The sequence below is a fragment of the Sphaerodactylus townsendi genome, linkage group LG07 (genome assembly GCF_021028975.2).
Source record: "Sphaerodactylus townsendi isolate TG3544 linkage group LG07, MPM_Stown_v2.3, whole genome shotgun sequence".
Classification (NCBI taxonomy): domain Eukaryota; kingdom Metazoa; phylum Chordata; class Lepidosauria; order Squamata; family Sphaerodactylidae; genus Sphaerodactylus; species Sphaerodactylus townsendi.
In genome coordinates, this window is record NC_059431.1 from 38,669,051 (window position 1) to 38,692,417 (window position 23,367).

Here is a 23,367-nt window from a genome sequence, read left to right on the forward strand (position 1 = left end):
TCGTTCCATTGTAAAACCTCCAGAAGATCTGAGAAGGGCATTGCACCGTACTAACACCAAGACATTTGCAGGCCGTCCTTATTGAGAAAATATATTTAAAACGAACAAACCATGAAAACAGAAATAATATTTTTAGTACAGATATTATTTTATTATTTTCAGAAATATGGATGGGTACATTTTTACAATAATCCCTAAGAAAGTTAAATACTTCTTAAAAAAACATGTTACAAATATTAAATGAAGGGGGGGTGTATTACAGAACTGGTATGAAAATAAAATACGCATTTACACGAGCAGAAACTAATTGCTCTAAGTCATCTTTAACACATGTTGCTGAAGATATTTTCTGAATAGACACGGTGGACTCTCTGCACAGGAATGTAACAAATACCGTCTAGCAAAAAGGGCAGGATCATAGACCAGGAGGGACAGGGTGCTTGTGAATGCAGCCGGGGCAGCAGTGCAGGGTATCATGAGCGAAAAGATCACATTCCACACAAAACACACTCTGGCAGACTGTACAAATATAGACCTGAGGAAACAGATTTAAAATATAGAAGTGTTACAATCACAGCACAGAGTAACAGTAAATCATACTGGGGAACTTTATACACAAATTGATTCTCTTTTGTGTCTCTGATGACATCACAGTAGCATTTGATTTTGCAGCCTTATATTACATAGAAGTTGGCATATATCAGGGTTCGTAGCTATATATTAAACAGCATGCAGTAGAGAGTTTGTGACAAATCCAAATCAATTTTACAAATATATAACTACAAATTCTCGCTTCCTTCCATTTCCTTATTGAAAAGGGCAACTCCCACATACCGACATTCAGTTACACATCTAGGCTCATTCTGCACATGCAGAATAATGCACTTTCAAACTGCTTTCAGTGCTCTTTGAAGCTGTGCAGAATAGCAAAATCCACTTGCAAACAGTTGTGAAAGTGGTTATTTTGCGTGTGCGGAAGGGGCCCTAGTTTGGCTCACTCTCTGCTGAAGGGTCAGCTGCTACTAGAAGGTAAATTCTATACAGGTTGAATCCAAAAGACAAGTGCAGAGCATTGCTGGCAAAGTGGATATTTTCCCAGCTCCCTTTGCTTACTGCCGTCCACTGTTGCTCCTAGGAGGCTGGAATTTTCTCAGGAGCAGTGTAATATGCGCAGTGGGGACAACACTGGGAAGGGACAAAATTCCACAATTTGATGAAAATTGACAAAATCCTCCTAAGCCCGGGGAAGAAGGCTTTCGATCTCACATACTATATACGTACATCTTTAGATGTAAACTGTCCCATATTCAGGAACCTTACAATCTGCAATGTGAGTTTGCTTGTGCACCAAATTTTGACTCTCCATCTGTTCTGGAACTACCTTAAGCATTTAAAAAAGATATGAAGGAACAAGGTCCAAGCGTCATTAAACATTTAATTTGAAAAGCTGAGACACTTTCTGTTCATCTGCCTTTAATCCAATTTGACTATTTGCATACTTGCATATTACCATATTACTAAATCATGATGCCTCATTAAAAAAAGATAAATTGGGCCATCAGCATGTTCTTCAAAAGAGCCATTTTCTAAAGATGACTTGCTTTGAGAGAAAGCTAGGTCAGTGCAACTGGAATTTTCAATATTTAATACTTACATGCTGATCTTTGATTTTTCCTTGGCAACCTTGACAGTATCTATTTAAAAGAGAATGTTTACCAAGATATTTTAGGAAGACCAGTAAATACATATGGCATGTTTATGGCAAGTTAGCATGTTAGAGCACCTACACTGCAGCTGCTGTTCCTGTTGCAAGATACTGTGTAGTCACAACTAGCTTCTCAAATACTAGAAATACGTTTCAAGAGTGACAAGTGATATCTTTGATGAGAAGTTGCATAAAAAAAGTCTAATCATTTATCTGATGATTGGGAATTCATCCATAGTAACAAGCTTTTTGCAATGATTTTTAAAAAAGCATTACTTTGTGATGTTCATAACTGCAATTTTTCTAATAACAGAAACCAATTGCATTGAAACATATTGCGTTTAAACCATGGTTTGCATTACGAATTCTGGTTACTTTACCAGATGTAAGTAACAAATCCGAGTTTGTAAGCCTGGTTTGTCTGCTTATGACTTTCTTTCTTGCCTCCCAGTGAGGAAGACTTCCTTGCTATAGAACAGTGGTGGTGAACCTATGGCAATCAACTGACAGACAGCTGCAACTGGAAGTGCTGCTCAGTGAACTCATGATTATCAATTCAGATGTGACATCAAAACATCACAAGCTGCACACTGTAGTTTGCAATCCCAGTTCAGTGGCAGACAAGGAATCGTGATAGACAATTGTGATAGCTTAGGCTCATCTTTGTAGTTATTCTATGCAGTCCCACATTGAGACTACACTTGCTCAGGCCAGCCATGGAAAGATTTACAAGCTTTCTGTTTCTGCAGCTCAGAAGAGCACTCACTCCCCATCTCCCCTACCTTTGAGCAGGAAGATGCCTGCTCAAATGGTCATGTGATGGGAGGAGGAAGAATGCTATTCCCTCAGTTCTTCTGGCATGGAGGAAAGTTCTTGCTTCAACTCTGCTGTTTCTTCACCTCACAGTAGTCCTCAGGCCCTATGAGGTCCTTTTTCATCAAACTGTGATTTTTTTTTCTTTTCCATCATGGAAGTTAATAAAGACTCTGCCCTTTTCAAGATGTGTATAACCTGAGCTTCTTAAATCACCGAGACTGATGGGCACAAGGAATATGTGCCTGAGTGAGGCACGTGTTCCAGCCGCTTGCAAAGCCTATGTCTCTCTTACACTGAAGTCCAGACAAGATAGGGCTTCTCGCCTGAAGGCAGTCCTGTATGAAAAGTCTCTGGCTCATTCCAGCGCTTCAGATCAAGGGGAGGAAACAGCTTGTTCCCCAGATTTCATTTTGTCCCTTCTTATCTGGCACCTTCGGGGAGCTCTTTGGAGCCCCCTCAAAAAAAGTGTTTAAAAAAAAGAATGTTGAAGATCCCTTAGAACACCATTCTTCAAAAGTGAGGCAATCTCCCCCAACCAGGCAATCAGCGGTTAAAGAAGGTCCTCACCACCAGTTGCTGTCAACATCACTGCCAAGGATTTCTCTGACACCAAGGTGTAGTCCAACCAGATGTTCACCGTTGACCTAATCGGTGTCTCACCGTCAACATTTGTCATTGGTAGATCCTGCAGCGTTGTATTTATGCTTATCCCTAAGAGTGATCTAAGGGAGCTGATGGAATATTGGTGAGAGGTACAATTAAATTAAGGAACTTGGAAACCGATAAAGCTGGTGGTGGAAAAAGTGACTTGAACCTGTGGCAGCAAACAGCAATTGGCTGCTGAAAGCCTACCTGTAACTTAGGCCCTTTCCAGACACGCGCGGAAACGCACCTCCACCGGCATGAATTATGCCGATGGAGGCTCTGAGGCGGTTCGCAGCGCAGCGTGTGAGCAGCCCCTGACTTCCCCCCAAGACGGAGAGGCGGCTCCGCACAGAGCCACCTCTCCACTGGTTTCCTCCACTGACCTTGTCTTCCAACGTTACTCTGGAGAGCTGCAGAGACCAGCTCTGGAGAGCTGCAGGGACCTCCAGGGGTCGGAGGACAGCATGGGCAGGTCTCTGCAGCCCTCCAGAGCGACGCTGGACAGGTAGGTCAGTGGAGGCTACGGGAGAAGCAGCGGTGTCCCGGCAGCGCAGTTTGCATCACGCCGGCAGGAAGCCGCCACTTTGCAAAAACCTCACTAGTTTTGCGACGTTTAAAGGGTGGCTTCACGCAGCTCTGGGGCAGCCAGGATGGCGCTGCCGCTAAGCAGTAGCGCCACCTGTGTGAACGCTTCCTCAGGGACGGCGTTTTTGCGAAAGGGCCAAAGAATCCTGAATGACTGAACAGGGATATGGTTCAAAATAAACTTTGTAATCTCAACATGATCCCCTCCAATGTGATGTTCAAACCATATATGCAACCCTAAATCTGTGTGACAGAGGTTGCATAGGGTCTCTGTGTGAAAAGGGTGTCACAACAATAAACACTGTTTTGTTGGTTGGCACTGAACCACAATTGCAAACTAGATCATGTAGCTAGTGGTGTCCTGCTGCAGCATCTGAACTACACACTATTTGACCCATCCATAATTTATAAGCTAGTTTATCATGACATCCAACTATATCCACAACAAACACAAAGGATCAAAGACTTTGATCTATAAATATTCCAGATGTTGCTACTAAATTACTGACAGAACACCTTAATCACTTATACTCCTCTACAAAGGACTCCGTTTGTCACAGAACATTCCAATGTGCTTATTTTGGTGGGTACTTAAAAGCTATTACTTCAATGAACACCAAGTTTTTAAGCTAGTGTTAGAAAATGTACAAACTAATTTCACACCTTTTCCAAGTAACAACAGAGAAACCAACAGGAATACCAAAAAACTATAGCAATCTGTGACACAACGGCACATGTGCGCTTTCTCTTGCTTTCTGCTTAAAGCAACCATAACTATGAAACCAGTCTGATGAAACAAATTTTGAGAAAATTAATATTTGATATTCTGCAAATGAATTATCAAAAGAAGTTTTATGAAACGGTGCTTGTAGCTATCACAACAAATGAAGACTCCATAAGTTTGCTCTTATTTGTCATGCACAGACAAAGATATTGTAGTCAGTACAGTGGCGTACCTAGGCAAACTGGAGTCCTGGGCAAAACCTGAGTTTGATGCTCCCCCCATGAGTAGCCACCCTCCCCCACCATGACTAAACAATTATTTTTTCCACCAAGTCGTTTCAAAGTCACCATCACATTATAGAACATGCCCCAACTCACAAATCTGAACACAGCAATGGGCCACGCCCACACAGGAAATTTTTTTGAAAACATTTTCAGAATGCTTTCAAAATGTTTTATTACTGCTATGAAAACATTTTATGGTGTTGTATCCAGCCCCCCAATTGGGGGAAACAGCACCACTTTCAATGTTATTTAAACTGGGGACCCCAGATTCTCCCTTTAAGGTGGATCTAAAAGGAGAATCTGGGCTCCTTAGTTTAAACAAGTGATGCCTGAATCCACCCCCAAACAGCATTATTTTCAATGGTGTTTAAACTAGGGAGCCCAGATTCTCCTTTTAAATCCATCTTAAAGGGAGAATCAGGGGTCCCCAGTTTAAACAACATTGAAAGTGATGCTATTTTGGGGTGGATTCTCCGCCACCTGGAAACAGCATCACTTTCAATGTTTAAACTGGGGACCTCAGATTCTCCCTTTAAATCCATGCCAAAGGGGGGGGGGAATTTAAAAGGAGAATCTGGGGAAATTTGGGGGGGTGCCTGGTGCCTGCTGTCAGGGGTGAAATGTTAAGCTAGCAGCACCAAACTTTCCAGGTATGTTTAGGAGACTCTCCTAATGATACCTCCCAGTTTTGGTGAAGTTTTGTTCAGGGGATTCAAAGTTATGAACCCTCAAATGTGTAGCCCCCATCTCCTATTAGCTCCCATTGGAAACAATGGGGATGGGGCACCCCCTTTGGGAGTCCATCACTTTGGACTCCCTGAGCCAAACCTCACCAAACCTGGGCAATAGCACCAGGAGAGTCTCCGGAAACATCCCTAAAATTTTGGTACTGCTAGCCTAAAAACTGCTACCCCTGTAGGCCAAAAACAGAAAAACACTGAAAATACAAAAAATTCCCACAAACGAACCTGCATTTTTGGTGCCCACCACAAGGTGGTGCCCTGGGCAACTGCCCACTTTGCCCAATGGGAGGAACGCCTCTGAGTCAGTATTTATACAGAAAATGTTTTTGCTGCCTCCCCAGAAAACCTGCTTGAGTAGATCATGTAGATCAATTATATGATTGAAACACTAAACAAAGCTGAACTGTCAATTTACTGAATTACAATTTCACTGGGAAGAAAGACCTGGAATTTACATTGCTTGCATCAAGCAGCTTTACATACCGTTCTCCTTTGTACTGTTCCACTGGGACTTCCTGAAAAGCATCCAAAGGAAACAGGTGATGATAAGATCGAGCCAGATGAGGTGCAGAGACTAGTGTCAGACCTGCAAAAAAAATTAACCTGGGAATTATACTGAAGACACTTGAAGAATCATCCAGTTAGCCTTTTTTGGAGGAAGCCCGTTTTTATATATTAATCCTTCTTATTGACTTTACAAGTCTGTTCTCCAAAAAAGTTATTTGGTACTGACTGCATTCAGCTCTGCAATACAATCCATTATCAATTTGTATTATTGATACCAATACCATGGATGAAGAAAATTCCTTCGACAACCAGAATCTAGTCTCATAATGACTAAGTGGAACCTCTATAATCAGAAGCAGTAACCTTCTGAATACCAGTGCTAGGAAACAACATCAGGAGATGGCCTCAGCCTCTATGCCCTGTTTGTTGGACCTACAAGGAAACTGGTTGGCTACGGGAGTAAACAAGATGCTGCATTAGATGAACCACTGGGGTGAAGCAGCAGTGCCTTTTATGTTGTAATGGATAGTTTTAAAAACATGTCCACTCTACCAGCAGCAGCATTGTCTCCAGCAAAAAACAAGGCAATCAGATCTTTTGTCCTGTGACCCAGCAAAACAATCAAGAGATGTATTGTCGAAGGCTTTCACGGCCGGATTCAACTGGTTCTGGTGGGTTTTCCGGGCTGTGTGGCCGTGGTCTGGTGGATTTTGTTCCTAACATTTCGCCTGCATCTGTGGCTGGCATCTTCAGAGGTGTATCACAGAGAAAAGTCTGTTTCACACTGTGTGAACACAGCCACACAGCCTGGAAAACCCACCAGAACCAATCAAGAGATGGGTAATACTTTTTTCTCTAACTCTATTATAATGAGCTAGAGGACAACAGTGTATGGGCAACAGTCTCACCTCCAAAGGGACAAAAATTATTGTTAAATGGAATGTGCCTGTAACAACTGATGACTGCCAATATTAGAATGGTGCAACGTGGTAATGTAGAAGATCTCCTATACTTGCGCACAGATAAAAAATTTAAACAATTTGCAGTTTTTTTCAGTAGCAAGAAATTTAGATTTTAAGTTCCAGAACAAATTATAATGCTACAGTTTATATATTCTGATGTTCCATACACAAGGATTTGTAAAGGGGAATCTCATTACCCCCTCCCTTACTGTTTCTTCCTTCCCTTCCCTTCCCTTCCCTTCCCTTCCCTTCCCTTCCCTTCCCTTCCCTTCCCTTCCCTTCCCTTCCCTTCCCTTCCCTTCCCTTCCCTTCCCTTCCCTTCCCTGGAAGTCCCCCCAAACCTCGCTTCTTTTCCACCTTCCTTCTCTTCTTCCAACACTCCAGCCAGCCTTTATCTGCTTCACTGTCTTTATCTGATGCGCTGGCTTCAAGTTTCCCTCCTTCACTTCCCCTAGGAGCCCCTCCTATTCTTTTGGGGAGATCAAATCCACCATTTTTAAAGAGACTTTTCTTCAAATTTGGGACTTCCTTCAGGCTTGTAAAAAATCCACCTTTTTTAAATCCACACTCTACAGTCTGGTTCACAAAAAGACATATGATGTTTTAACTAGTGCCTGACTCTTTTCTTAACCGCTGGAAGAGAGAACCCAGAGTAATTCATTTCATTAGTTATAATAATTCATTCTTAAAAGCATCCTCAAACACAGAGTCATTGATACACATCATTAAACTGACGGATCCAATGGCGGTTAAACTCTCAAATCCAAGGACATTCCCATTCTGACAAGTCTGTGGCTTCTGTACATCACTTCTCTTACAAGTTTAACACTTTTTCTCCTTTTTATTCATTCAGATTTGCACTGTTATTTTCTCATTTCTATTCAACACCTCCTAATTCATTACTCTGCAAGAGAAAAGTAAGCTAGGAGAAGCCTGTTCCAATTAGCTGAATTTCACATGGCATGACGAGGAAGGTAAAGTATCACAAGGCCAAATATATAACAAATCTTGCACCAGTCCCACGATGTAAGTCCTTTTTTATTTGATTTGTACGTTCCCATTCCTCTATTTAAAAAGGCTATAATTGATTACGGCACATTGAAGGTATGAGGCTGTCTTATTCTGAGTCAGACCATTAGTCAATCACAGTCAATACTGTCTACTCAGTGGCTCTCCAGTGGCTCAGGCAGTCTTTCATCTCTCCTACTATCAAATCCTTTCCCTGGAGATGAGATGTATTGAATCTGGCGTCTTCTGCATGCTGAGCAGATGCTCTACAACTGAACCACATCGCCTCTCTATTTGAGCGAGATCTTATTAGGGCAAACTAGGAACAGATCTATGGCTGACTGACGGAAAGAAATAATTTAAGTATGCAACAAAATCTGAGACCATCTAATTTGCTACAGCCAAAAGCTACCTTCAGCAGATTCTAGATGGCATGTAGGATAAAAAGTCCTCAAGTTCTGTGACTTTTTGGTCTGGTTCTATAGCCCCATAATGAATGGCACTTTGTTAGTCAATAAAAATGAATAAATGGTTACTTACTACAAACTTTGCATTCCACAGGAAGTTCACAGTATTTGGCTCTACACTGCGGGCAGAAAAAACCTCCCAATGTAAGACCTGGTTCACTGCTGTTTTCCAGGTGCCTATTAAGAACAACACAGTTTTCTTTAAAAATGTTAAACAGAACTATTTAGCACACGAAGAACAATTAGCATGTGCAGAATGGGTTCAGTATATATTGCTGCCTATGACCTCTCATCCCCCCCACCACAACTTGCACCACTGCCCCCACCCAAGCAGACCATATTCCTAGTTCTTTCTCTCCTACCCCTCATTAAAGTCAGTCCAGTGAGTCACATATGCATTGCAGGGTTTCCTGAATTCATAAGAGTCTTTTGTTTTGCAAGGTCCACACATTCAGTAATCTTATTACGGTAATCTTAATAGACTACTGTAATATGCTCTATGTGGAGCTGCCCATGAAGACAAAACAGAAGCTACAATTCATGCAGAATAATGCCACTGTACTGCTGACAGTTTAAGATCACTATCTTGTGTGCCAATTTATTGAAGTATTTGCATTAATGTTTAGAGCCCTTTGTGACCTACAACCTTCATGTCTGTGGGTCCACCTCCACCGCTATGTGCACTAGCAGACATGGGGATATCAGTTCCTTCAGCAAGATTAGTGAGAATGAGATTTTAGCTGGTTTTAATTATGTAAGCTGGTTTGAGCCCCACTGATCACAAAAAAATGGAATGTCAATATTTTTAAAAGGTTAATAAATAAAGAGTTTCCCCATTATTCTGGTGACTGTGGCAACCAAATTATGGCAATATCTAGTTCAAGAAAATACATTTGTGAGAGTTTAGGAAATGCTATAGGATATAAGTATGCTGAATCAATTTTAAAGAGGATTTGAGGGGAGAGAACACAACCGGAACCACCTGCTTTCAAGATGGAGGGTGGCAGTGGGTTCTGCCCCTCAAAATCTGCCACCTATCATCAGTTGGTCTTGTGAGCCAGTACTGAGTGCATGATTGATCATTAAGGTGAGTTACGGCCTTGGAGAAGCAATGTGTGAAGGGAAATCATTAGAATTCTAAAACATAATCTGCATAGCAATACTTTGGCAGAATTCAAGATACCATTCCCCGCACACCCCCAGCACACACCCAAACTCAGGTGGTGGTGGGAGAAACTTATACACAGTATTGCAGCTCCAGCAACTGAAGAGACAAACAGCAGTTCCGTTAAACAAAAATCAGTTCCCTTCTTCCACTCCTACAACAACTGAAACAGTGACTTCAAAGAAAGATGTGGCTGCACACACATTTGTTTCCCAAAGTTCTTGAGTTTTTGTTTTTGTTTTTGGAACTATGGCTCAAATACCATCTATCACAAGTACATTTTACTCACGCCATACTAAATGATGGTTTGGCATCAAGATCACTAAGAGATGCAATAGTGTGCTGAGGAAAGCCTGAGAAGAAAAAAGAAAGAAACCAAGTTATTACAGTTTGATTTTTACCCCGGCTTCTGTGCATGCATTCACATATTGAAACCTGAGGGGAAATGTCCTAGGAATCTAGATGATAATTCATAGCCTTTAATTTTCCAGAAGCTGTGAATGATATATTAGCACACACTGGTTCAATATGCTTTGCTTTATAATGAGCTGGATGCAGCTGTAAATGTCTGCTATTGGAAGGGGTTTGGCTTCCAACTCCCTTCACAGCAGTCCTCCAACCTGCCCCTTGCGTTGCTCTTGGGGGTCCGCTAAATCCCAGGAGTAGTATTTCAGGGAGGATTTTGGCACACAAAAGGGGAAGGCAAGTGAGAAAGTATGTTCTGGTGATGGAAATCACTTCCATCAATGAAAATTACCATTGGCTCTAACTCAGCAGTCAACATGCATCTAAAAATACCTGGGCTAAGATGTTATCTATTCTGTTTATCAGAGCATAGCTCTGATTCAAATATGAAAGGAAAACATTAAAGCCTGTTTGATGGTGATGGAAGAAATCTCAGGGTGGCCAATAAGCTCTCTGACAAGTCCAGCCTCTCCCTTGTGATGATGGGAAGAGCCAGCTGCCAACTGGCTTGCTTCCTGCTTTTGAACAAACTGCTTCGATGCCTGAGAATTGAGTAGGATCACCGTGCTTCACACTGCTTGCTGACAGCAGACCCAAAGCTTGGAGCAATAACACACCTTAACAGTGGTAACACACATCAACTTTAGCTCTATTAGTTTTAAATGTATTACATTACATCAAGTCAAAACATACTTAAGATTGATTAAAATCAGCATATAAATATATTTGCAAGCTCTGTGCACAACCTCACCAAACAAACACAGACAGCAATATAACTATTTATATTACATAATTGTTTTCATAACCGTACAGCATTGTCTCTCCCCACCCATGCTGAACCTTGGGTATCTGGAGTGAGAGGCAGGCTTTCCTCTCCTGCTCTCAGCAGGAGGCACAGCAGGGCAGGCAAGAGAGTAAGATTGCCAAGGCACCCAGAAGAGGCCACGTTGGCAGCTGACCAAAGAGATTAAGGACCTTTCTACCACTCCATTCTAGTCAGTTGGTTCTTTTCCAGGGAGGCTGCCATGATGGTTCCAGTTTCACACTCTATAATCTTTGTAGCCATTTTGTTCTCCTAGCTGTGCCCTAAGTGCTGGAATCAAAGAGCTGAGGTTGCAAAGAAGGCAGGGGGGTCACTGAAGAGAATGGCCCTTTACTTCCACAGGTAGCACAAGTCCTGCAGCTCAAGGAGATCTGCAGTTCACCCACCAACAGAGATTGTTTCAAGGTACAAACTATTTGATTACTATAAGTGCTGCCAACTATTTGATTATTACAAGCCCTGCCAGGAACATGGGGTGAGTGCCACACTAGAAAATGGTGCCAGAAGAGCCACAAGCGGCCTATTAAAGAGCCACAGAGTATCACTGACATAGATGAAGCAGTTTGAATGCATGTTATATACAGACTGTAATCACTGATAATCTGTAATAAATATCAATCAGATACTGTAAATAACTATTGTGCAAGCCAAAGGTTCACTAAGCACAGTAATAATAGATCAATGAGACGAGATCACTTCCAACCACAAACCATATGCCGAATCTTCCAGCTCTGGTTTCTTTTAGATCTATCCAAAAGAAATTGTTACTTGACACATAAGTAGATTGTCCCGTGTTGTCAGGCTCATTTAAATGCAAAATATTTGAAATATAACACATTTCTTACCCATTCGAATAAGAGAACTTTCAGAGCTTGAACAGGCTGGTGGTGGACTGACATGATGCATCAGGAGTTCCTTGTAATGACTTTCATCTAAAATTACATGATAAGTTCCTGCCACACATTAAAGAACAAAAAAGTTTAGTCGGCTGAGAAGTGTACTGAGAGCAGTTTTGCACGCGCTCACCCACATGCCACCAGTGGCGAGTAACAGTTGCCACTAAATGACCAATAAGGAAATATGACCAAAAAAGGAAACAGCTTTTCTTGTCCTTTTAAGTCACAAATGGTTAATACCGGTACATTTGGGCCGGTGCGTTAGTAAAATTGTTTGTTAGTAAATTGTGAATTCATTTTATAGGCTGACTGATAACATGTAACAATTTAATTGCATGTTAATATGTGAAGGGAGAAACTTTTGATTTTGAAGTAAAGAATAATATTGATGATCCTCAAAAGGATAATTTGTGTACAGTATATCAACTATGTAATACAAGTAGTTCCTATGATCTTAACAATTTAGGCAGTTTCTCTTATTTTACTTTAAGAAGAAGAAGAGAAAAAGAGTTTGGATTTAAATCCCCCCCCCCCTTTCTCTCCTGTAAAGAGACTCAAAGGGGTTTACAATCTCCTTTCCTTCCACCCTCCCCACAACAAACACTCTTTGAGGTGGGTGGGTCTGAGAGAGCTCTGTAGAGCTGTAACTAGCCCAAGGTTACCCAGCTGGCGTGTGTTGGAGTGTACAGGGAAATCTAGTTCCCCAGATAAGCCTCCATAGCTCAAGTGGCAGAGCGGGGAATCAAACCTAGTTCTCCAGATTAGAGTGCATCTGCTCTTAACCACTACGCCGCTACTGCTCCCATTGCTGCTTTATATAGGTATGTTACCATCTGCCTCCTATCACCATTTTCCATTGACAAAATATACAGACTATAAGGAAACTTTAACTTTTAACTTTTGTTGTATAAACAATTAAAAAGAATGTTCCCAATGAATCACTTTATATCAAGTAGAACAAATTATACATTTTACCAATTATCTGACATAAGCCATTAAACAACTAAGGTATTCTGTAATGTGACTTCCGCTAAGGAAAGTAAAAGTCACAGGGAAATGAAAAACATAACATTTGCAAATACAAATAACTAGTGCTTATGTGGGATTATCCACCATCCCGTTTTTGTGTGGGTAAATCGTTTCAGGTCACTGGCTCAGCTTTCCATACTTCTGAGATCAGTCAAATGAGTACCCTGTTTGCTGGCAGTAAAGTGTAGGGAACTGGAGAATAGAGATATGCCATGAAAATCCGTGGCCTATCTCTGCTAGCAGCTCTGCCAGGCTGTGGAGCCTGACTAAGGTTAAGCCCACTCCCAGACACACAGACATAGCTTTTTGCACCGGTGGACCTGGGCAACAGCGGAGGCTTCTGGACCCCCTCTGTGGCGCATTTGCCCCTTACACCAGCTGGGTGGGCACCAATGCTGCCTGGCACAGAGGTGTATCGGCTCCAGAGGGGGATTCACACCCCCTTGATTGGACTGCCCAAGGTAAAGGTAGTCTCTTGTGCATGCACAGGGTCATTATTGAACCATGGGATGATGTCACATCATGATATTTACTTGATAGATTTTGTTTATGGAATGGTGTTGCCACTGCCTTCTCCCTTATGGGGAATCAGGGATTTTTTGTTTTACTTTTTTGGGCTTTCCGTGTCATGGGGAAACCCTTTGGAGGGGGCAGTGTGGTGCCAGAGCCCATCTGGAAGGGGCTGTTAAGCATTTGCTTATGTACAGATTCCCTGGGCTGGATCTAGACACAACCTTGTAAGAATAGAAGGCACATTTTTTCACTCCTGCTGTAACCTCTCAAATCAAATCTCAAGTTATTTCTGAATGTCTCCCAGTGATCAGGGGAGGGAAGGGCCAATAGTTGACAAGGACATCAGGAGAGTTCTTCCTGTAAGGAGTTTTGCTTATGGTTTTCTGGAACCTTCTTTTTCTTATATTTATAATTATATGTATACATACCACCAGTTTCCCGAGCAATAACAGTGCAAACTCGAACTTCAGCAGAGAGGCCTATGATGGACACTCTGATTTTGACTGCCTTCAAACACTTTTGTAAAAAAAAAAAAGATAAAGCATACGCTGTTTAAAAAAACAGTAAAATACACAAAGCTTTCAGACTTCAGTGACACATATTTACCTCAGCCAAGCAAGTCTCCCTGAACTTACCCCCACCCCATCAATAAAGGCTCTGCATTTTTTTTGAATTTTTAGATAGTGAAATATTTTAAATTTCTGTACCTTAATTAGATCGTATATGTTAGAAGGATCACATGTTGTTAGACTGCTAAATATTACCAAAACCTCTCGGCTTGTATGTCCTGGCATGTGCCTGCAGACAGTAAGAAAGTATTCATTTACACTTGTTATGAAAACAAGTTCCAAATATCCAAGGCAGAGGTTTCTCAATTTTAAATTAATGAGCTGCGACAACTTATACTGTACAGGGGTGCTGTGTGGTTTCCAGGCTGTATGGCCGTGTTCTAGCAGAATTCTCTCCCGACGTTTCGCCTGCATCTGTGGCTGGCATCTTCAGAGGATCTGATAGTAGGAATGGAAAGCAAGTGGAGTATACTATGGAGTATACATTCCTACTATCAGATCCTCTGAAGATGCCAGCCACAGATGCAGGCGAAATGTCGGGAGAGAATGCTGCTAGAACACGGCCATATAGCCCAGAAACCACACAGCACCCCAGTGATTCCGGCCATGAAAGCCTTCGACAATACATTATACTGTATGCATTGATTACAACAGAATTAAGTTTAATTCCTGGCTATGGTTTTCTGCAGCAGATCCAGCCCCTTCCCCCCAACCTGCCCAACTCCGATTCACACACAAGAGGTTCTGGTGGTTTTCCGGGTTGTGTGGCTGTGGTCTGGTGGACATTGTTCCTAACGTTTCACCTGCATCTGTGGCTGGCATCTTCAGAGGTGTATCACAGAGGGAAGTCTGTGATACACCTCTGAAGATGCCAGCCACAGATGCAGGCGAAACGTTAGGAACAAGATCCACCAGACCACGGCCACACAGCCTGGAAAACCCACCAGAACCAGTTGAATCCGGCCGTGAAAGCATTCAACAGTACATCACACACAAGAGTTTGTGCATAAAGTAAATAATTGCTTGTGCTCATTTCTGTGACGCTTGTAGCATTCACCCCCCACCCACCCAATTTAATTAAACTCAGAAGAGCTGAAATTATAGTTGGCAAGTACTTCAGGACCACCTCTCCCAGTACATCCCCAGAAGGGCACTGAATTCTGCAAACAACAATCTGCTGGAGATCACTGGCCCAAAAGATGTCTGGCCTGAAAGAGCCTCAACCAGAGCCAGGGTTTTCTCCATCCTGGCCCCACTCTGGTGGAAGGCACTGTCTAGTAAGACCTGGGCCCTGCGGGATCTGATGCAATTCCACATCTGAATTTGAAATGGATTTTAACCTTGATTTTATTGTACATATTAACGTGTTGGAAGCTACCTTGAGCCTGTGAGGGGAAGGGCGCAAAGAAATGATAACAACAACAATAATAAAAATAATTCAAGGCAGTTGAGAGCAAAAAGAAAAGCAAAAGCAAAGAAAAAAGGAAACAAATAATCTCAGAGCATAAGGATGCTACTTTGCTAAGGATGTATTCCTCAGAATACATACAGCACATGTTGTCAGAATATTTCCACAGATTGCTACGAGTCAATCTAGAACAGGGGTAGGGAACCTGCGGCTCTCCAGATGTTCAGGAACTACAATTCCCATCAGCCCCTACCAGCATGGCCAATTGGCCATGCTGACAGAGGCTGATGGGAATTGTAGTTCCTGAACATCTGGAGAGCCCCAGGTTCCCTACCCCTGATCTAGAATGACCCAAGCCCAGACGTATTGCATGGAAGATATGTGATTAGCATTCTCCATGTTTTCAAACATTAAACAAGCAGCTTCAGGAGAAAGAAGGGGTGTGTTTGTTTTTCTCTCACCTTGGCTAACAGAAGCTCCAGAGGAGATTTCGATTTTAAAAAGGACACTGAGGGTAGCAGTGTTAAAAAAGCCTCCCCGAGTGGGACAGCCCTGACATCCAGTATGGTATTGTGGTAAAGAAGTCCTGGTGTCATCCACACTGACCAGTCACTCTCTTACTGCCTATCCTACCTCACAATGTTATTCTGAGGATAAAATGTAGGATCATGTAAACTCAGAGCTCCTGGAACAGGAAGGAATAACAGGATGGGGGCATACGTAGTTTGCTCCCAAGAAAAACAACCAGGAACATCCATATGGGGCATTTTAAAGTGACATGCTGCTTTTCATTAGCAACATTCTACAAAAGTCAACAATTCTGTTATTCCTTAATATGATCATATTCAGAATTAGCTTCTATTTCTGCCCTTATGAAAAGCTCAAACAGACTATAGATACTCACTTTAATGTCTGTGTGGCCAGATTTAGAGCATTATATAGTGACGGCTCTCCATTACAGGACATGTCTACAGCTTTCTTCAGAGCAGCTACATGTTTTCTTGGATTCCCTATAAGAAAAATTGATCCATCCCTATAAATTAATCCAAAAGCCTCCCAAATGTTGATTGTAGGCAACTGAAGGTAAAACAGTCATGGACAAAAATGTTTTCTAAAATACTGAACATACTCTAATTATACACATTGTATTTTAAAAATGTATTTAGGAGCAAAAGTCATAAAGATTTGTATTACTTAAATCAGAAAAAAGGTCCGAAAAAGCCAAACTATGAAACACGATGATCATACCTGAAAGCTCTGTCAATTTTTCAGCTCTTTTACCCTTTGTGACAATAATACCAACCTGCAACAAAGAGGCCTGCTGTTAAAAGGCTGCACAGACAGGAGTTGAATAGTATACTTTGTTGGTGACAAAAGAGCCCAGGAATATGTGCAGGCCTCCAACACCAAGGGAGCATTGGACTGCTTTCCCAACTGAAACCCAATATGGATTCCCTTCCTGAATTCAGCAGACAGTGGAAATAAAAGCATCCACGCAAGTCTGTTCAGCAAAATGTGTTACTTTCCCCAGCAACTACTATTCGCTTCAGCTTCTCCTTGCACCTTCTCTTAAAGACAGCCCTGCATCTTTTAAAAGCTGCTTAATTAGTTACGTTCACCATCCCTGAAATAACCTTCCTTAATCAGTTTCTGTTCTGTGAGGGCTGGCAGGTGCAGAATTACAGAAGATCCTCCTTGTTAGCAGCAGTTGAACATCTTGCAGAGTTTGTTCCCCTCTCTGCCCACAGATATGCAAGGTCTGGGTACGCCCAGAGGGTTGAGCTGAAGGGTTCTTCTCCTTCACCAGCTCCTTCATCAGGAGCAGCAGCGGCATAATGGTTAAGAGCAGGTGCACTCTACTCTGGAGAACCGGGTTTGATTCTCCACTCTGCCACTTAAGCTGTGGAGGCTTATCTGGGGAACTAGATTAGCCTGTGCGTTCCAACATACGCCAGCTGGGTGACCTTGGGCTAGTCACAGTTCTTTGGAGCTCTCTCAGCTCCACCCACTTACCAGAGTGTTTGTTGTGGGGAGGGGGGGAAGGGAAAGGAGATAGTAAACCTCTTTGAGTCTCCTTACAGGAGAGAAGGCGGGATATAAATCCAAACTCTTCTTCTTCCTCTTTGCTTCAGGATCAGGCCTAGACTTGGTAGAAAATCAACTATTGGAGAGATAAGAACTGCCTGATGGCCAGAAACCGTCCCTGCTTAGAAATTTAATTGTGGCAGCTAGTATTTCAACAATCATTTTATTGTAGTGCTTCTTAGCAAATTTTCAGAAGTACACAGGATTGGATCCAGCCAGCTTTGCCACTGGTGGAAGTGGGAGGAAGAAATTCCCTTTGACCACTAAAAAGTCACATGGAATGGAAAATGTAAAAGAGCAGAATTGACAGACTGAGTGAAAAAGTTGGCTGGATCCAAACCAAAGCTTATCTATGATTTTGTACTGGATCTTTTTGAATTATATAAACAAATGCGAATGAAGTTCTTAGCATTGCTTATATGTAAAAGGTGACCCTTTAATTCATGTATGTATTATAATGCTTTTGTCAAGTTTTCCTAAAACTGAGTGAAGAGGTTACAATCAGGTTTTGTGGCAGTGCTTATTAAAACATTTGTTAACAAAACTCTGAAGTCTGAAAAATGAGGATGGCTCCTAAATTTCTGGGCTGACCTCCTGGAGCCAAGGAAAATTTATCCAGGCCTGGTTTACATCATTTACCGCTCTTCCATCTTTTCTTCATAACACCCCCATAAGGTAGGTTAGGCTGAGATAGAAAACACTAGAATATAACAAATTAGCAACAACATCATTTGGACTCTCCAAAAAAAACTCTAAGTGAATGATGTCCATTCTATACCCAAACAGCTAGTGTGGACATAGCCCTCATTCTCAGGTTGGTAAGAAATAAGCTTGCCACATAAAATCTGTTTGCAGGGTGGAAAAAGTAGCTCATCTTCAGATGGCCTCTAGCAAGGCTTCTTAAGACCTAATCTCATATACCTAAACCAAAACTACACCAGCAAAACACACAGTAAGTTATAGTAACAATTCAGTGGTAGTGAAGATGTATAGCTGTCTGCTGGCACTGCACAGTAGACATTTTCAGGGGGGCTACGCAGAGGTGGGATCCAACCAGTTTTCACCACTTCTCTAGAAGTGGTTACTAATTTTTTCTGAGTGCCGAGAAGAGGTTACTAAAGCAACCTCCCTGCCCAATAGGGACTGGAGGTGCGTGTGTGCGGCGGCGCCACTGTTTGAATCCCACCACCATCAGAACCTGTTATTAACATTTTTGGATCCCACCACTGGGGCTACGTCTTTCCAATTGTTACAGCTAGGTACAAGATGGAGTAAAAAAATATGGCAATGCTAAGAAATTGTTTGAAATAGTTTAGTTATTTAATAGTTTATTTAAAATATTAATTAGCCACCTTTCTTCCTTATGGGGCTCAAACAAGCTATTGCAGTTATATTTAAGGAGTTATTCATTCCATAACCATCCTATAGGAGTATCTAGTTTTATATTGCATGTGTAAAGGTCCTCTCGGTTTTCATTCTTTAAAAAAAGGCAGGCTTATCCTTGCAAATTGCAAAAGACAGGCATGAAAGAAAGGGATGCCAGTCAAAAATCAAAAATAACAAGAAGTGGCAGCAAGTGGGAAAAGTAGGATTTCCACTGGTTAAGAACTTCAGTGCAGCTTCTGCCCTTCGTCGTGGACATTAGAAGCAACATGAAGATATGAATATATATACATAATTATTATTATTATTATTAATTTAATTTCATAGACCACCCAATCCCCGAAGGGCTCTGGGCGGTGTACAATAAACAATCAATGCACAATGCACAATAAAGTATACCAGTTGCAAAAATTAACCTGGTGCAGAATTCTGACTATTTTCTTACTGCAAAGTATTTTGATATTTTGTTTTTACAATTACACTCCAAATCATCACTACACTGATAAGCTGAGATTGTACAATTTAAATAGTTTCAGAGAATGGTCATAGGTCTCCAGAAAAGCTCATGATTTTGCCTATAAATTATCCCAGAAACTAAGGCAGAAGGAGAGTCTTTCATCTAAAAACCGGGGGAGGGGGGCGGGGGGGGCTGTTGTTAGATCTGTCCAAGTACAAGGCAGCTTCATATGTTTTTTAACTTTATCAGTGTACTCAAAGCTAAAAGCATGTTTCAGGAAAAAAACTGAGAGAAAAACAAATTCTGGGAGCCTTGTGTAGTGTACCTACCTGACTAATAGGATTTTGATCAAAGTATTCTTCAACAAAATATTCCAAGAGCTAGGGAAATGTAAGAGTTAAATTAGAACAGTCAGAAGTTATTTTATGAAACATAGCTTTGTTAATATCCCCACAATAATTTTAGACTGTTCTTAAAAAATGTTTTTAATTTTCAACTTTTGCTATTTAACACCACGCACAGGAAATATCAGTAAAATGTAAGATTTTGTGAATATCAGCAAAATGTAAGATCGAGGCACTGGGTTTATAAGACCTAAATTTAAGCTTATTTGCAAAAATTAACTTTCCACTCCCCATATTTAATTAAAAATAAAGTCATCCAGTGAATTTCATGGCTGAGCAGGGATTTAAAACTGGAGCTGCTCTGCTCAAATACTCATAGTCTGCTCACCACTGGTACTGATTTAAAATTATCATAAAGAAAGATGAATCTGTTTTGAAAAAATAAATACCTTTAAGGTGCAAGTTAGCCTGTTTGGTTTCAAATCTTGATCTTCCATTGTTCTTGATCCATCAACTACTACGTACAGGTGGCGCATCTATACAAAGTTTTTTTAAAAGTCAAAAATAACAGTCTGCAGAAAATATTTAGCCTCTAAAACTTAGAAATTATTGTGATGATGTAGCTGTGTCTTTTTTGCAACTATCTGCAATCCAGAAGAAAACTACAGTGTCTGGTCACTGTCATTAATACCTTCTGAACCTGACCTTTCATTTCTTTACAGCATTCCTGTGCAAGTAGGTTCAGACAGCCAAATTAAGTTTAGAACAAACAGTGAAATGAAGTCTTACCATCCCAAGTCGAACTTGTCCATGATGTTCAAAGATTCTAGAAGGAGAAATAATTATGTCCAGAGGTAGTGTTTATTAAATTTCATGACATACAGTTTGCAAAGCTACCATCAACTTCAGAAGTGTATATTTGCTTCCAAAAATTATGTCTGACAGAGACTTACCAAAGTCATCTGATCAGCTTTCAATTCATACAAGGGATGGCTAAAATACGTTCAGTTTAACTAGCATACATTTAGAATACTGAGAACTTTTCAGACCTGCCTTGTAGAATTACACTAGGATGCAGATAACTTCAGAATATTATTCGTTTTTATTTCAACAGTTTAAAAGACTGCTGTGCAGTTTAGCACCTACCTTTTCCTCTTGGCCTTAAAAAGAATATCTTCTATAGTAGCCTTCAATGATCCAGACTCATCTTCTTTAAGTATTTCCCTAGAAGCAAACACAATTGTGTTTTGTATGGATATCCAATACACAAACTGCAATTCTTAGACTTATTTTAAAACAGGACATTTGTAATGGCAAACTTACCATGTTCTTTCATAACCACCTTCCCACCGTTTAGTTCTTTCTGGTTCCTCTTCCATTTTTCTGTGCCCAAGACTTCCTGATTAGGACACTGACATAAAGTAAGAATTGTGCTTAGATTTAAAACAACACTTCAAAATATTTTATTGATGTTGAGGCCACAACAAACAATTACCTAAAAACAAACACACTAATTTGAAGCTTGATTCTCTCAGGCTGAATTTAAAAATGATGCAGCAAGGAAACACAGGGCTTTGTATGCACGTGGCTGCTACAAGAAGAAAGAAACGAGTTAGCCTCGGAGGGAGCTGTACTAATGAAGAATGCATAGCTTTTAAGCATGATTGGTAGCTCAGTTTAAACAAGATGCTATTGTGCAATTCCAAAGGTGAGATGCACCTCACTGCATCCTGTTTAAATCAAGTCTCATTGGACTTTGCAAAGAAGCTATTTCCTTATAAAACCTAGGGTTGCCTGATCTGGGTTGGGAAAAACCTGGAGATTTTAGGGTGGAGGAAGACAAGGTTTGGGGAGGAGAAGGGTATAATGCCATAGAGTCCATCTTCCAAAGTAGTAATTTTCTCCAGGTGAACTGATTTCTGTTGCCTGAAGATCAGTTGTAATCGCAGGAGACCTCCAGTCACCACCTGGAGGTTGGCAACCCTAAAAACACCCTTGAACGTGCACTGCTAAACAAAGTGATTGCAAGGATGTAATTCTCCTGAGGATTGTTCTGGAACAGTATTTGCCAGCAGGTCTATTGAAATCCTGTGGTCTTTTTGGAACTGCAGAGGCCAACCTGCTGCAGTGGCACATTACAGAAAGTGAGGAAGGAGACAGGTGCTGAGGTAGCAAAAGAAGGATCTACAAACACTTATTTTACCTAGCTCAGAATACATAGCTAGTTGCACTGCTGTAGTACTAGCTGATGTCACTTTTGGAAAATTAATGATAGCATTTCAGGGTACAAAGACTTTGAAAAACAAAACGAAAAACTGCCCTCGTTTCCCTACCACCAAATCCTGCAATTTAGGAAGCGGTACCGTTTTTGACAAGCACTTCCATAAAGCACAAGCCCATTAGCAAGCAACGTATGTGCTCACGGGGCGCTTGCAACACATTCCATCCCCCACAAAATTTTCAGAAATCACACGAAAATAAATTAATGCGTAGCTGATGCGGTTTGGGAGCTAAAATTTACGGACAGGCTTTATGACATTAGACAGCGCCAGAAAGTGAACTTGTACTAGGTCACGGCAGCACTTCAGCATTGCTAACATTGCAACCGAAAGAAAGGGACCACGCCTGACTAAGGCTAGATGCACCTTCCCACGAACAGGCGCTTGTAGGCATCTTATCCTCAGAGCGATTCCTGTCTGTCAATTACCTCGGAAATAGCGCGAGGCGTCTGGGAGCCGTGAGGAACCCCGCCGCCCCCTCCTCCTCTTTCTCCCACAACGAGGTAGGCAAAATGAAGAAGCTCAAACAGATCTAAGAACGAACTCGCCAGCGCTTCGGATCCCTTCTAGGATGATTTTCTTTCTGGTGTGCGCTCACCTTAAACACGCCGTCCCCCCGCCAGCACGGAAAGAAGCGTTCCGCTAGAAAGAGGCTTGACAATAGGGGGGAGAGTCGCATTAAAAATCAACAGCAAATTTGTTTGTTTGTTATTATTTTTAGTTTATGTATTTTAGTCTTCTGATATAATTGCAATATGTGCTTTGATTCGTTCTTTTTTTTTCCTTTCTGTTCTGTTTATAGTCACAATGGGAATAAACCTTTTTTAAAAAATCAACAGCGGAGGGATAGTACAAACACGAAGCAAAACTAGATTGAGTGTGGGTTTTCTGGGTTGTATGGTCAGAAAACTGTCAGAGCACTGCCACACAGCCCAGAAAACCACAACAGACAACTAATCTAAAAGTACCTTTGTCTGGAGGTGCACAAGATTTGCTAGTTAATGTTGATGCCAGAGTGTTAGACTATTTCCTGCATCTGTGGTGTATGTTGCAGTATAACTGCATGCATAATTGCATTCCCACTAAACCAATTGAAAAAAGACTACCCTGGGGATGTCCTTAACCTGGCTAACTCGAATAACATAAGATCTCAGAAGCTAAGCAGGGTTGATCCTGGTCTGTGATTGCATGAAAGACCACCAAGGAATACCAGAGGCAGGTAATAGCAAACTGAAAATATGTTGCCATGTAAACCTCATCAGGGATCACCATAAAACTTTGCAAAACAAAGAAAAATCTCTGCACAGGGAAAATTGGAGATAGTCTTATTTCTTTCTAGCTGTTATCCCCAACCACTCTCCCTTCCTTAATATGTTACCCCTTTTGAGATATTTTTAGTCTACAAAGGAGTCAAGATCAGTAAGCTGCATAATAGACGAATTGAACTGGGGGTCTCCCTAGCTACAGTAACTATAGCCCCCTCACTCAGATACAGATCTCACTCT

At 41.4% G+C, this 23,367-nt stretch overlaps 1 protein-coding gene across 2 annotated transcripts; it reads right to left on the reverse strand.

The window, feature by feature from the left end:
* Positions 1 to 129: 129 nt before the first annotated feature.
* On the reverse strand, positions 130 to 22,436 carry GTF2H2 (general transcription factor IIH subunit 2). Of its 2 annotated transcripts, XM_048503793.1 has the most exons (16): positions 22,291 to 22,436; positions 20,907 to 20,994; positions 20,730 to 20,807; positions 20,373 to 20,409; positions 20,033 to 20,119; positions 19,569 to 19,619; positions 16,563 to 16,617; positions 16,219 to 16,324; positions 14,045 to 14,135; positions 13,766 to 13,853; positions 11,745 to 11,852; positions 9,901 to 9,964; positions 8,520 to 8,623; positions 5,986 to 6,088; positions 1,655 to 1,694; positions 130 to 535 (listed from the first exon to the last, which is right to left on the reverse strand). In XM_048503793.1, the coding sequence occupies exons 2-16, from the start codon at positions 20,960 to 20,962 to the stop codon at positions 416 to 418; spliced, it is 1,188 nt and encodes a 395-aa protein (XP_048359750.1). In that variant the 5' UTR covers positions 20,963 to 20,994; positions 22,291 to 22,436; the 3' UTR covers positions 130 to 415. The 2 variants fall into 2 exon arrangements, 1 of the variants encoding a protein (XP_048359750.1); XR_007245093.1 differs by lacking the exon at positions 130 to 535 and having other exon boundaries at positions 1,656 to 1,694; positions 8,520 to 8,565.
* Between the last annotated feature and the right edge of the window lie 931 nt (positions 22,437 to 23,367).